Raw genomic sequence first — 12,952 nt, 5'->3', positions numbered from 1 at the left:
CCTGCCTACCATTCAGCTAAACGTTTTCTATTGTTTTCCTATGCTCACTTACCCTGACACTGTTGCTTTCCCTCAGCCCTTTAACCCCTACAGCTAAATATTCCTTGTGCCTTGGAACACCATTCACTCCCACATACCTGCACCCTCCCCCCACCCTTTCAGCTTCTTGTCATCATTCTGGAATGCTGCTCACAACCACAATCAGCGGTTTGAACAGGTCCTGGCTCAAAGAATGATCTCCTCCCATGATTTTTGCCCAGCAGCCTCAGGAAATCATTGATATTTCCCATTGCCTCCCTGACTACTCTCATCTAACAGATTACCTCATTAGCTGAAGAAGTCGTCCTGATCATCCTACCTTGGACTTGCTCTCAAGAGACTTGGGGGATGTGTATATTTCTTGGAGAACAATGTATTGCCTTGGACTTGATTCAGCAGACAAAAAAGGGATAAATATATATGTATATTTCCCTATATGTATTTATTGGGAACAATGTTATTGCCTTAGAGTTGATTCAGAAGACAAAAGGGGAATAGGTATATTTCTTAAAATATATTTAATGAAGAACAATTTTGTTACATGGATAATGAACTATAACCTAGCCATAGTCCCCTGAAACCCCAATATCACTTTGTGGCAACATCCTTTTCTCCTTTTGCACAGATCCAATCAAATGGGGAATCATATGAAAGAGAAAAGTTCCTATTAGGGATAGAAACTCCAAAATACGTATCTTGCAGATGGGCCTTTAAACCTGAACATTTGTCCTACTGGCTGAGTTAAAGTTCAGTTGCTCTGAAATTGACCATATACTCCTAAACTTTGGGTCCTATCAACAGAACCAAGGGTAGGTTTTGAGCCACCCTGGAAATGAGAAAACCAAGGGCAAGCTTTGCACCAGCACCACCCTGGCAACAACTTGATACAGGGTATGCTTCATGACACCTAGGCAATGACTAGTAAACTGGGGTACGCTTCATGATGCCTGGCAATGAATTAAAGTTCATTCAGGCCCAAAGGACTCTAGTGCAATGCCTGTCAGCCTCTAAAGAGAAGACGAAGGAGAGAGAACCTTTTACTTTTCCCAGGACCTAAAAGAACCCTCTGGGGTTAAGCAAACTATAGACTGGTCTGAGGCTTGCAGTAGACAGAAGGTTTCCTGGGAAAGACTGACTCTCTAAATCTAATCCAGATTAAAAGCTTTTATCCCAGTTTTTATTCTGCCTATGAAAAATAACAGCCACTTTTAACACTTTGCTGTAAACTCTGATCTGGGGTTCCCACCTCTAGCAGGAGACAATCTAGATAATGATTTATCTAGCCTTTCTAGATTTTTTGTGCTTGTTTTTGTTTTGTGTTTGTGTTGATTCTTGTTTAAAATTAGAAAAGAGGGAGCTGTAGCAAATCACATTAAGTACACACCCTGTTTTTAACCCAGAGCTTTCCCAATCCCTTTACTCTGTCTTCCCTAACACAGAAGTACACACCCTGTTTTAATCCCTTCTCATATCCTACCTGATGGGCTGACAGAGTCCATACCCAAGTTTCCCCTAATATAAATATCCCATTCCCACCTAAAATAAACTAAGTTACTCTCCTCAAATGGCTGGGGGATGCTTCTTTGTGAGTGTTCTACTGGCCCAGGACCTGACCTTACCAGCAACTTCTGAGATATAACTTAACCAGCATCACGTATACTTTCTTTGGATATATACCTAAGATCATATAGTGATTCTACTGTTTTTGTTTGGTATGGGGGCCACACCTGGTGGTACTCAATAGTTATTTCTGGCTCTGTGCTCAGAAATCACTCTTGGCAAGCTCAGAGGAACATGTGGGATGCTGGGGGTTGTACCCAGGCTGACCATGTGGAAGGCAAATACCCTAGCTGCTGTGCCATTGCTCCATGCCCAAGTGGTATTGATAGTTCTTTTTTTTTTTTTAACTTTTAAGAATTCTCCAATTATTTTCTGTAACAGATATTCCTATTTACATTCCAGTAATTGTTCTCTTTATACCCTCAACACTTCTTCTTGAGAAGGGTAAATCTTAAGTGTTCTCACTCTCTAGCCCCCACAAAAAGGGATGGGGAAGGAGAGGGTGATGGTATGAATATGTTAAATGTGAGATTATAGAGATGTGGTCATCATTTCAAATGTAGGTAATATCAAGCCATCTCGTTGTATACCTTAAATATATATAAACATGTATGTGTGTATATATACATAAATATATAACTTGTTCTTGTCAATTATATCTAAAAAAAATGTTGGGGTGCAATACCCATTTCTATGCTCAAGGACCACACCTAGCAGTTCCTGGGGAACCATAAGCAGCACCAGATTTCTAATTATTGTGTGGCCACAGCTGCATGCAAAGCAAGTGCCTGAAACCCAGTACTAACTCTCCAGGTCAGAAATTTAGGATTAATAACTGATAATATCCTAAAAAAGAAAGTTACCACATAAAAATTTATATAATTTCCTTACTTTTAAAAATTAATGCCTATTAAATGTGAAACCATGCAATGCATAGTGAATGACAATCTGCAGACTTGCCCATTATTTAAATATAAAACACAAAGAACCAGAGGCAAAACAGAATAATATAGTGTAAGTCATTATATTTCCTGCATTTGTTTGCTACCACTGTATAATTCCCCTAAGTCAAACAGGTATTTCTTCTTACTAAGTCTAAAATTACAACCTATTCCCAAGAAACAAACAGGATTTAATGCAGTGAGAATGGAAATACTTGAAGGACATGCCATTTTTGAACTATATAAGGAGGAATAAAAAAACTTCCATTTTTTAATGTAAACCTGCTTTTAAGAAAATCAATATAAGACCTAACCAGGTCACTCAAAAAAGTGCTGAGTAATAAGATATAATCATGTTAATTAAATAGATTATGGTTTTTTTTTAAAGCATTATGGTAACCCTTTAAACTTGATTATTCTACATCAAAGAATTTATCCAAAGTCCATTCTAGAAAGAAGCTCTAAGAAAGGTAAAAAGTTTCAAAAGCAATGTTTATAAGGAAAACACAGTAATTATGAAGGATCATTACACCTATATTCTTTTTTTTTTTTTTTTTTTTTTTTTTGGTTTTTGGGCCACACCCAGTAACGCTCAGGGGTTACTCCTGGCTATATACTCAGAAGTTGCTCCTGGCTTGGGGGACCATATGGGACACCGGGGGATCGAACCGCAGTCCGTCCAAGGCTAGTGCAGGCAAGGCAGGCACCTTACCTTTAGCGCCACCGCCCGGCCCTTACACCTATATTCTTAAAGATCAAAGATCAGAATGTAAACACTAATTTTTTTTAAAGTGCTTACTTTGGCAGCACATTTCTTTAAAACTCTAAGAGCAGGAAATTCTTTTCCTAAAAGGGTTACTTTTTGGCTGTGTAGATCAAGAGGCAAGGTCAAGAATAATATGCAAATTCTTACATAATAGGAGATAAAACAAGTTTCACAAGTAATTATTACAAAATTCTAAATATAAGATAGTAATAGCAATTAAATACTATTTCCTGGCAATAAAAATGGTAATATTAATTTTAAAACTGAACTTTTCCTTTTTGGAAGGGTTATGGGGAAGCCCAAGGATGGTGCTCAAGAAGCCCAGGGGCCTTTCCCAATGATTTCAGTCAAGGTGGTTGAGGTACGGGCTGAAGAGGTGGTGCTGCTCAGTAGTGATAGTGCTCCTGTAGTGATAGTGCTGCTGCAGGATTACCAGAACACTTGGAAGATGCTTGGGGAACTTTAGTGCTGTACCTAGCAACACTAAGGAGAACCATGTTGAGCTGAGGATCAAACTAGGGTAGATTGTAAGAAAGGCACGTACCATAATCCCTATACTATCTCTGCAGGCCCTAAAATTATTTTCTTAAGGAGATAAATGCTGCATAATTGAGCTCCAAAAAGTTGGTGTTCCCTATTTAAAAAAAAATCTATAAAGCAAATTAAAATACTAAGGCCACAAATCTGACTAAGGTGAGCCCAAGCAAAGCAATTAATTTGAATACTAAAAACCCTTAATCCTAACATAAAATACCAAATTATTTAGCAATTTTAAAAGCAAGTTACTTTACTTAATTTATATACAGCTACAGCTACAGTTAATACTAAATGAAGAAAACTAAATAAGAGGACTGTAATCCTCTTAAAAGACTTAGAATCTAAAATCCAAGATATCCAGAAATAAAAATAGCTAAAAACATTTTTATCAGAAACTAGGGAAACAAGAGTATTAAATCACTGAATCAAAAACAAGATGAAGAAAAGAAGTGTTGGGATTGGGGAGCAATTAAACCCACTAAACACAAATTACACCCAACTTTTTTGGCACTATTAATTTAAAGTAAAAGTAGACGTTTAGTTTTAAATTTTGCTCTGAATAATACTCTAATATGCTTACTCAATTTTAACTTATAAGTGAAAACTATTTAATTTCACAGTACAGTAACAAATGCCTTTACAAAGTTAACTCTTAATCAACTAATGTCTCAGTTTCGCAATCTAGAGTCCTAGAGACTAGAAAAACATTACCGTTTGTCGCAGAAAAGATATCCATAGACTCTACTATGGCAAAAATAAAAGAAATCATCATTTTGTGCTCATTACGATCTTATTGTTAAATGAAATACTAAATATTTTAATAAGATAATATTAATCATTACAGTTTCAATATTTTTGCTAATTATGGAGAATCTAAAAATCAACTAAAGATATATAGTATTAAGAAGGAGGGAATGGGGGCTGAATAGATAGCACAGCAATAGGGCTTTTGCCTCACACGCAGTCAATCCAGGACAGAGGAGGTTCGAATCCCAGTATCTCACATGGTCCCCTGTGCCTGCAAGGAGCGGGTGTGACCCAAAAAGCCAAAAAAATAAAATGAGAGAAAACTACATTAGCAGGTAAATATTTCAGAATGGAGAGATAATTCAATAGACTAGGAGATGCCCAGGTTTGATGTCTGGGACTGCATGGTCCACACACAACATAAGAAACAAATCCCCCGGGGCCGGGCGGTGGCGCTCGAGGTAAGGTGCCTGCCTTACCTGCGCTAGCCTAGGAGACGGACCGCGGTTCGATCCCCCGGCGTCCCATATGGTCCCCCAAGCCAGGAGCGACTTCTGAGCGCATAGTCAGGAGTAACCCCTGAGCGTTACCGGGTGTGGCCCAAAAACCAAAAAAAAAAAAAAAAAAGAAACAAATCCCGAGGACAGTGGTAGGGCTTTAGCCTTGCAAACAGCTGACCCAGGACGAACCTCGGCTTGATCTCCGGTGTCCCATATGGTTCCCCAAGCCAAGAGCGATTTCCGAGTGCATAGCCAGAAGTAACCCTTGAGCATCACAGGGTGTGCCCCCACCCACCAAAAAAAAAAAAAAAGAAACAAGTTCCAAGCATAGTGTTGGGAGCAGACCCAAGCAAACACAGACTGGTACCAACAGGTGTGGCTTCCAAACAAAAATAATAAATAAAATGCAGATTTGGAGGGTTATTTTGATCTTTGCTTTGCTTTATGGACCAAACCTGGCAGTGTTCAAGGGTTACTCCCAGTTCTACACTCAGCAATTAATCCTAATGGTACACAAGGGGATCACATAGAATGCTAGGGATCAAACATGGGTCAGGTGTGTGTAAGGCAAGCATCCTACTTTAGAATGAAAACTTACACTAAAATAAAAAGTGTACAATAAAATGTACTACTAAAGTATTTTGTGCATTAGTACTAAACAGTAGCACTTTCAGTGAAGATAAACCTAATAATATCCTTTGCCCTCATACTTTGATATGCATGGAAAATTTAATATTTTCAAAAAAAATAAAAAGAATTTCAAAAATGAGGAAACAACTAAAGCGGTATATACTATTACTATTAGTAATAGTATGGAAATAAATATTGGCAAGAAATTCTCTTTATCCAATGACTTTGATAACCTCAACATAGTTTAAAGGTAGGGAACAGAGAAAAACAGTATGTTTTCTTGAAAAGGTCCTTTGGGTTTTCTAATAAATCCAATTCAGAACCAATACGACATATTTTACACATAATTTTTAATTATTCTATTTGTTTAACTATGTTAGTGTTTATAACTTTTAAATATTTCCTAAGCATTTCTAATTTGAACAAGTTATATTTATTTATTTACTTATTGTTTGTATGTTTTTGTTTTGGGGTCAGACCCAATGGCGCTCAAGGGTTTCTACTGGCTGTGTGCTCAGAAATGGCTCCTGGGAGGCTTGAGGGACCATATGGGATGCCGGGAAAAATCGAACCACTGTCCGTCCTGCTTGAAAGGAAAACTCCCTACTGCTGTGCTATTTCTCTGCCCTGCATTTATTTTTTTTTAATCACATAAATGTCTAAGGATAAATCATGCTTTACCAGTAAAGCAAATGTTTCTAATGTCTTAGGCCCTGGATTAAATCCTTGACACAAACTATTACAACATAAATCACATTAAATTGGAAATCAGATTATTTAATTTGTATGTATTTAAATTAATTTAATATTATTTGTATAGAAATGTATATAATATTTAATAATCTAGTGCACAATCTTAAAGTCCACCTAACACTAATGATTTAGTTCAAACTGGGGCCAGAGCTGTGGCGCAGCTGTAGGGCCTTTGCCTTGCATTATGCTGACTTAGGACAGACCATGGTTCAATTCCCCCGCGTCCTATATGGTCCCCCAAGTCTGGAGTGATTTCTGAGCGCCTAGCCAGGAGTAACCCCTGAGTGTCACCGGGTGTGATCCAACAAAACAAAAAGATTATGGGGCCACTGAGAGAGAGTGGGGCATTTGGCTTGCAAGAGACTGACCTGTGACCTGGGTCCTAAGATGCCAGGCATTCCATATGGTCTCCAGAGTCTAGCCAGAAGTGATCTCCTAAACAATGCAGGGTGTGGCCCCAAAACAAAAACAAACAAACAAAAAAAAAACCTTGAGACTCAAAAATATATCTAAAACCACAAACTAACAGAACCGGGGCTTCCGTTCTAATGCTGTGGCTCTTAACTTCTGCATGTGCCCTCTAACCAGCTCTCCAAGACCTGAAATCCGAATTATATACAATGAGAGCTATTTAAGAAATTGCCATTTCAACAAACTCTTAAATCTTATTTCAGAACCCAACAGTTTTAAAGGAAAATAACTATTTTCAGACCTAGAGATGTAGCACCTCAGTGCCTTTCATGAATAAAGTTAAGATTCAATCAACCCCCTAGCACTACCAAAAAAAAAAAAAAAAAGATTTTTAAATTCAAATTATTTCTATTTTTATCTTAATTTTGGAAGAAGTTAAAGTTTAAGTGAAATGATCAAATTCCTTACAGTATGTAATGTTAGGAATGTAGAACAACATTAAATTATTCTACATAGGTGAAGGAGTGATAGTACAGTAGTAGGGGATTTTGCCGTGCACGCAAACTGGCTGACCCGGAACACGGCTGACCCAGTACGGACCGGGTTTGATCCTGAAACCCCACATGGTCCCCCAAGACTGGCAGAAGCGATTTCTGAGCGCAGAGCCAGGAGTAACTCTAAAAACCGCCGGGTGTGTCCCAAAAAACAAAGAAAAAAATTATTCTACATAACATTATGGTAAGAATCCTAGTGTGCAGTGTCAAAGTTTGGATCCTAAAAGCTGGGTTAGCAGATATTGTATTTGCAAGACTACTGGGCAGTTAAAACAAAACAAAACATGAAACAAGAATCCTGAGATAATTGTTCTTGTAACAGTATTTTAAAGTATTAAGTAAAATGGGAGGAGAGATGATTGAACAGAAATGAAGAACTAAATACCATATTTAAAGAATACATCTATATACACTATATGTATGTCTTGATAAGCAACAAGAAAAAATAAGATATTTAATACAGAACATCTATAGAGTATTTACACTTTAATAACATCCTACAGTCACCTGATGTAGTTACTACGGAGCTACTCACAAGAGTCAAGATGCTCCCCAAAGTTTCTCCCAAGTCTTACGGTAAAATGTTCAGTATAGAGTGCAAAATTTGCTGTCCAAAATGGCTACTGCCTTTTTAAAAAAATTACAAGAAAAAAAATAGGGTGAATGTAGGCACGGTTATTAATAAAAATCAGTATGGAACTCAGGTTACTTTTCTCTCTAGACCCTGACTTACAACTAAAGGCACCTATTACCTTAAAATTGAAAGGCACTGTGCATACATCTCTGCTCTTCTCACCAAGTGACTTAGTAACATTAAACCAATCTCTTAAAATAAACGTCATCAATACCAACAAAGGAACAGAAAAAATGTCATCAGTACCTTTGGGACCACCTCCCCACCAATGGCCAAAATGTTCATGTCTGTGTTCTGGGACATTCTCCACACCGGTAATGGCATTGTAGCTATGACAGCTCTCCTGACAGACATCTAAATATCACTGCTTTTCTCCCCACTTCTATTTGTTCTTTGTTGTTATTTTGGTTTATTTTTTTTTTCCATAAAGCACCTACAGGTAAAAAAAAAAAAAATCCCTCCAAGGAGCGTTCTTCAGGGCATCTGCCTATCCTCTCTGCATGAAACATCCATCGATCCTAGACTGTGCACACCGCCGGCAAGAGACAAAAAATGTAAACTGCAGCGACACACACACACAGACACAGAGGACGGGCAAAACGGAAAGTCCAGCAAAACACACAGGCACGCACAAGAAACAAAACTGCAGTGTCCAGCGACACGCACACACACACACACACACACACACACACACACACAATGGACAGGGAGCAAAATTGCAAACTCCAGCAAAACAGCGCACTCACACACACACTCACAGGATAGGAAACAACTGCAAACTCCAAATACAAACACAAGTGTAAACACGCTCACGACAGAAAACAAAACTGCAGTGTCCAGCGACACACAGACACATACATATACATTATAGACAGGGGCAAAACTGCAAACTCCAGCAAAACACTGGGACACACACACACACAGACAAACTCCAAACACAGACACAGATACAGATGTAAACACGCACACACTGACACACACAAGTTGCAAACTCCAAACACAGACACAAATACAGATGTACACACAGACACAGACACACACACACACACACACACACACACACACACACACAAGCGCGCGAGGCGGCGAGGCCAGGAGCGGGCCAGGGCAGCCGCCTCCGGAGGGCGGAGGGCAAGGCGGCCGCGGTCTCCGGGCCGCCCGTCCCGTCCCGTCCCGTCCCGTCGCCTCGCCTCGCCTCGCCTCGCCTCGCCTCCCTCACCTCGATCTCGCGGATGTTGTTGGAGGTGACGAAGATGCCGATGCCGATGGGGATGAAGATGAGGCCGATGATGAAGAAGGTCGGCAGCACGGTGCCCGCCGTCAGGATGGGCTGCCAGGCCGGCAGCCGCTGCTGCTTGAAGGCCGTGTTGTCCGGCCTCCGCGTCTTCGCCGGGCCCCCGGGGGCGCACGGGGGCCCGCCGTCCACCTCCTCCTTCGCGCTGTAGTTCATCGCCATGGACCCAGGGCGCGGCTCGGCGACCGCGAGCAGGTACCGCCGGGGGGAGAGCTGCCGCCGCCGTCAGAGCGCAAGCGCCGTGGTCGCCGGCACCTCCGCGCGGCGGAAAGCGGAAGGGGCGGGACGCTCCGCGCCGACACCGGAAGTGGGGAACGTCCGGCCGCAGCCGAGGGGAGGACGGAGACAAGAAGACGACGGGAGACGCGGAGGGAGGGACAAAGGGAGGGGAGGGGCGAGGAGGGGAGGGGAGGGGAGGGGAGGGGAGAGGGCGCGCCCGAGCCTGGGTCCTGTGACGCCTGGAGAACTCAGCGCATGCGCGGCTCTGTTTCCGCCTCCCTCGCTGGAGCTCGGTGCAACTCCTTCGTTGCCTTAAGCTGGACCACTGCTTCTCGGCTGCTGAGTGCGCGGCGTGTGCTAGGGCTACCCTCGCAGCTGCTGGCAGACCTGGTGAGCCAGGTGTCCGGACAGATCTTTGTTTTGCCCCGAAAACCCTTCCAGAAGGAAATGGGAGTGTTTTGTCAGATCCCGCTGACGCTGAAGAGAGGCTGAACCGCGCGCTGTGGGTTGGTTATGGATGCTCGCCTTTGGCTAGAAAGCCAGCTAAACCGGGATGTCAAGACATAGTACATACGTGGAAGCCGAGCTTTCAAAAGTCTTGTGTCATCCTCTCTCCCCCTCGCGGGATTTTTCTTCTACTGTTTGGACGTTACTGATTTTTTTTTTCTTTTTTTGCCGTCTTTCAAACTTATTTTCAATTAGAAGCAACCCACATGGGTGACATTGAGATCCAGATCAGAGAATCAGTTATCATCTGGAAACGTCCAAATTTCAATGACACGCTTTGTCTGCAATTTTGGCCTGAGAAAGTAAACCAAGGAAAGGAAAAAGGAGGGGGAAGAAGATGCTCGTCAAAAGATGCTACATGCTTTTTACAAGGAAAGATCTGCTAAATTAAGACAAATCTGTATCTATGGGCTAACTAAATCTGACATGTTATGTGTATCTCGACTTGCTTGGTTTTGCTCTTACATGACATCTGTTAGAGCTCGTATCTTAGCTCTGGCTGGATTGGGTCTCTAATGTTTTGGCTTGTACGTATTTGCTTCAACTTAAGCATCAAAAGAACTACAATGTGTAAAACTGTTAGTGGAGAAGGCAGGGAGTACTTCTAAGTTACTGTCTAAAACTATAACAATACTGAAAAACATAAAAGTATAAAATATAAACAACTTATTTTTATTCTTCAACTTCACTCTCATAAATAAGTGAGACATGCCCAGTAAATGTGATAGTCCTAAGTTGATTGAAAGCATTTCAATGTGTCAGCGTACTAAAGAGGGGCCAGTATTCCAAATTCTGGAAACATCTCATAAGAAATCAATCATCTTGCCTTCTGTTTTTATGTTGTACTAGTGACTATGACCGTAATGTAAATATCTGCTTTTTCTTTTCTTTATTCATTGAAAAGATTGTACCTCCTTTTTTTATCAGAAATTTCTTTTTCTAAGAAGATTACTTAGATTCACAGGCTTAGATTCTTATATAAAACATTTTCAGGGTCGGAGCAATAGCACAGAGGTAGGGTGTTTGCTTTGCATGCATCTGACCCGGGATAGACCCAAGCTCGATCCTTTGCATCCCGTTTGCTCCCCGAGCCTATCAGGAGTGATTTTTGAGAACAGAGCCAGGAGTAAACCCTGAGTGCAGCTGGGTGTGGCCCCCCAAAATAAAAATAAATCACCATAATTTTTTCAGGTGCGGGTCAAACAGATGAAATGATTCTCAAGATCTGTTGATGAAAGATGACCTTCCAGTCTATGCACTCTGCAATTAAAACATACTTTTACCCTAACAATATTTTTGCATGTTATCGCAGGGGAATCAAATATTACAATTTTCTTGACCATATGTTGCCTTATGATAATCCTTATTAATCTTTCAGTTATCCTTACGAAATAAGAACTTTAAGATGTACCACCTTTCTGAGCAACACAAGAAAGTCTTTGTTCTTATAATGAGTTAAAAGTACATTATATCAGGCCCGGAGAGATAGCACAGCGGCGTTTGCCTTGCAAGCAGCCGATCCAGGACCAAAGGTGGTTGGTTCGAATCCCGGTGTCCCATATGGTCCCCCCGTGCCTGCCAGGAGCTATTTCTGAGCAGACAGCCAGGAGTAACTCCTGAGCACCGCTGGGTGTGGCCCAAAAACCAAAAAAAAAAAAAAAAAAAAAGTACATTATATGCCTATTTATTTAGCTTGGTTTGCTCATATATTACCCACTATCTCTCAAATTCTTAGCTCTAGTAACATTAGCTCTGTATTTTGCTTTGGTCTTTTTTATGTTTGGTTCAACTTCAGCATCAAAAGGATAATCCAGAAAATGCTCAAGCATGTCTTCCAGAAATCCAATACCAAAACCTACCTACAAGAACCACAAACATTGCTGGCAGAGACCAGAAGTCACATAAACAGAGAAGTCAACAAAGCTAGCCAGAGAAATGCATTACAAAGTTACATAAACAGAGAAGTCAACAAAGCTAGACAGAGAGATGCATTACATTACAGAAAGAGACACAGATGAAGCTGATTGAGTGAATACATCTGGAAGAATGGTTCTTTTTCATAACTGGTAGATGGGTTGCTAGAGAGAAAGTACCACTGGTAAAGCACTTGCCTTGCATGTGGCCAGCATGGGTTTGAGGAGTTATTTATGACCCAAGAGTAAGTGCTGAACACTGTCAGGTGTGACCCAGAAACTAAAAGTAAAAGCTGAGGTAATATATGGCTGCTCAATCACAGTATTCATTAAGCAATATCATATGTGATCTTCAAAAACCCAACAATTGTGTATCTATGTGTATCAAAAGTAAAGCAAGTAAATAAAAAAATCAGTGACTCATGTCTAGATTAACAGGGCTTTCCTATACTTCTTTGCCTTCCCCCATCCCATTGGATATCACTTTGTAATAAAGCCTCTTTATTTCAGCACACATATCCCCTTACTGAGATTCTTGTGAAGTATTCTATTTTATGTTTTTCTTTTAGAAAATGTATTGTTTTTGAGAGGCTCAGCCAGCCTGGCTCTGTACTCAGAAATGACCCTTGCAGGTACTCAGGGGATTTAGACCAGAATAGTAGCCAACACAGTTGCATTGCAAGGCAAGTGCCTTTTCTTGAGTACCTTATCTCCTGTACATACCTCCTGTACCTTGCCTCTCCAGCCCACAGTCAAATTATTTAACAGAAGTTAGACAAAAATCTCACCTTTGGGTTCTGCTACAAGTCATCTGAAAAAGTGCTGCTTTAATATTCTGACTTTTTATATTCAACCCTTTTATTTCATATGTATAACCTAACAGTGTTTAGGAAAACTGAAGAGAGCTGAGAAATGTACCAGTTTTGTGCCTGCATGAATTTAACAGA

General features: G+C 40.7%; 1 protein-coding gene across 1 annotated transcript in view; it reads right to left on the bottom strand.

Moving 5' to 3' along the window:
- TMEM30A (transmembrane protein 30A) overlaps window positions 1-9,546 on the bottom strand; it is a 49,002-nt gene extending 39,456 nt beyond the window's left edge. The window contains exon 1 of the mRNA XM_049776927.1: window positions 9,292-9,546. Coding sequence (XP_049632884.1) covers window positions 9,292-9,528 — 237 coding nt within the window. The 5' untranslated portion in view covers window positions 9,529-9,546. The remainder of the gene's footprint in view (window positions 1-9,291) is intronic.
- Between the last annotated feature and the right edge of the window lie 3,406 nt (window positions 9,547-12,952).

This window comes from Suncus etruscus, chromosome 7 (assembly GCF_024139225.1).
Source record: "Suncus etruscus isolate mSunEtr1 chromosome 7, mSunEtr1.pri.cur, whole genome shotgun sequence".
In the NCBI taxonomy this organism is placed as follows: domain Eukaryota; kingdom Metazoa; phylum Chordata; class Mammalia; order Eulipotyphla; family Soricidae; genus Suncus; species Suncus etruscus.
The sequence above is the reverse complement of the archived record's forward strand: the minus strand, read 5'-3'. Positions and strand labels throughout refer to the sequence as shown.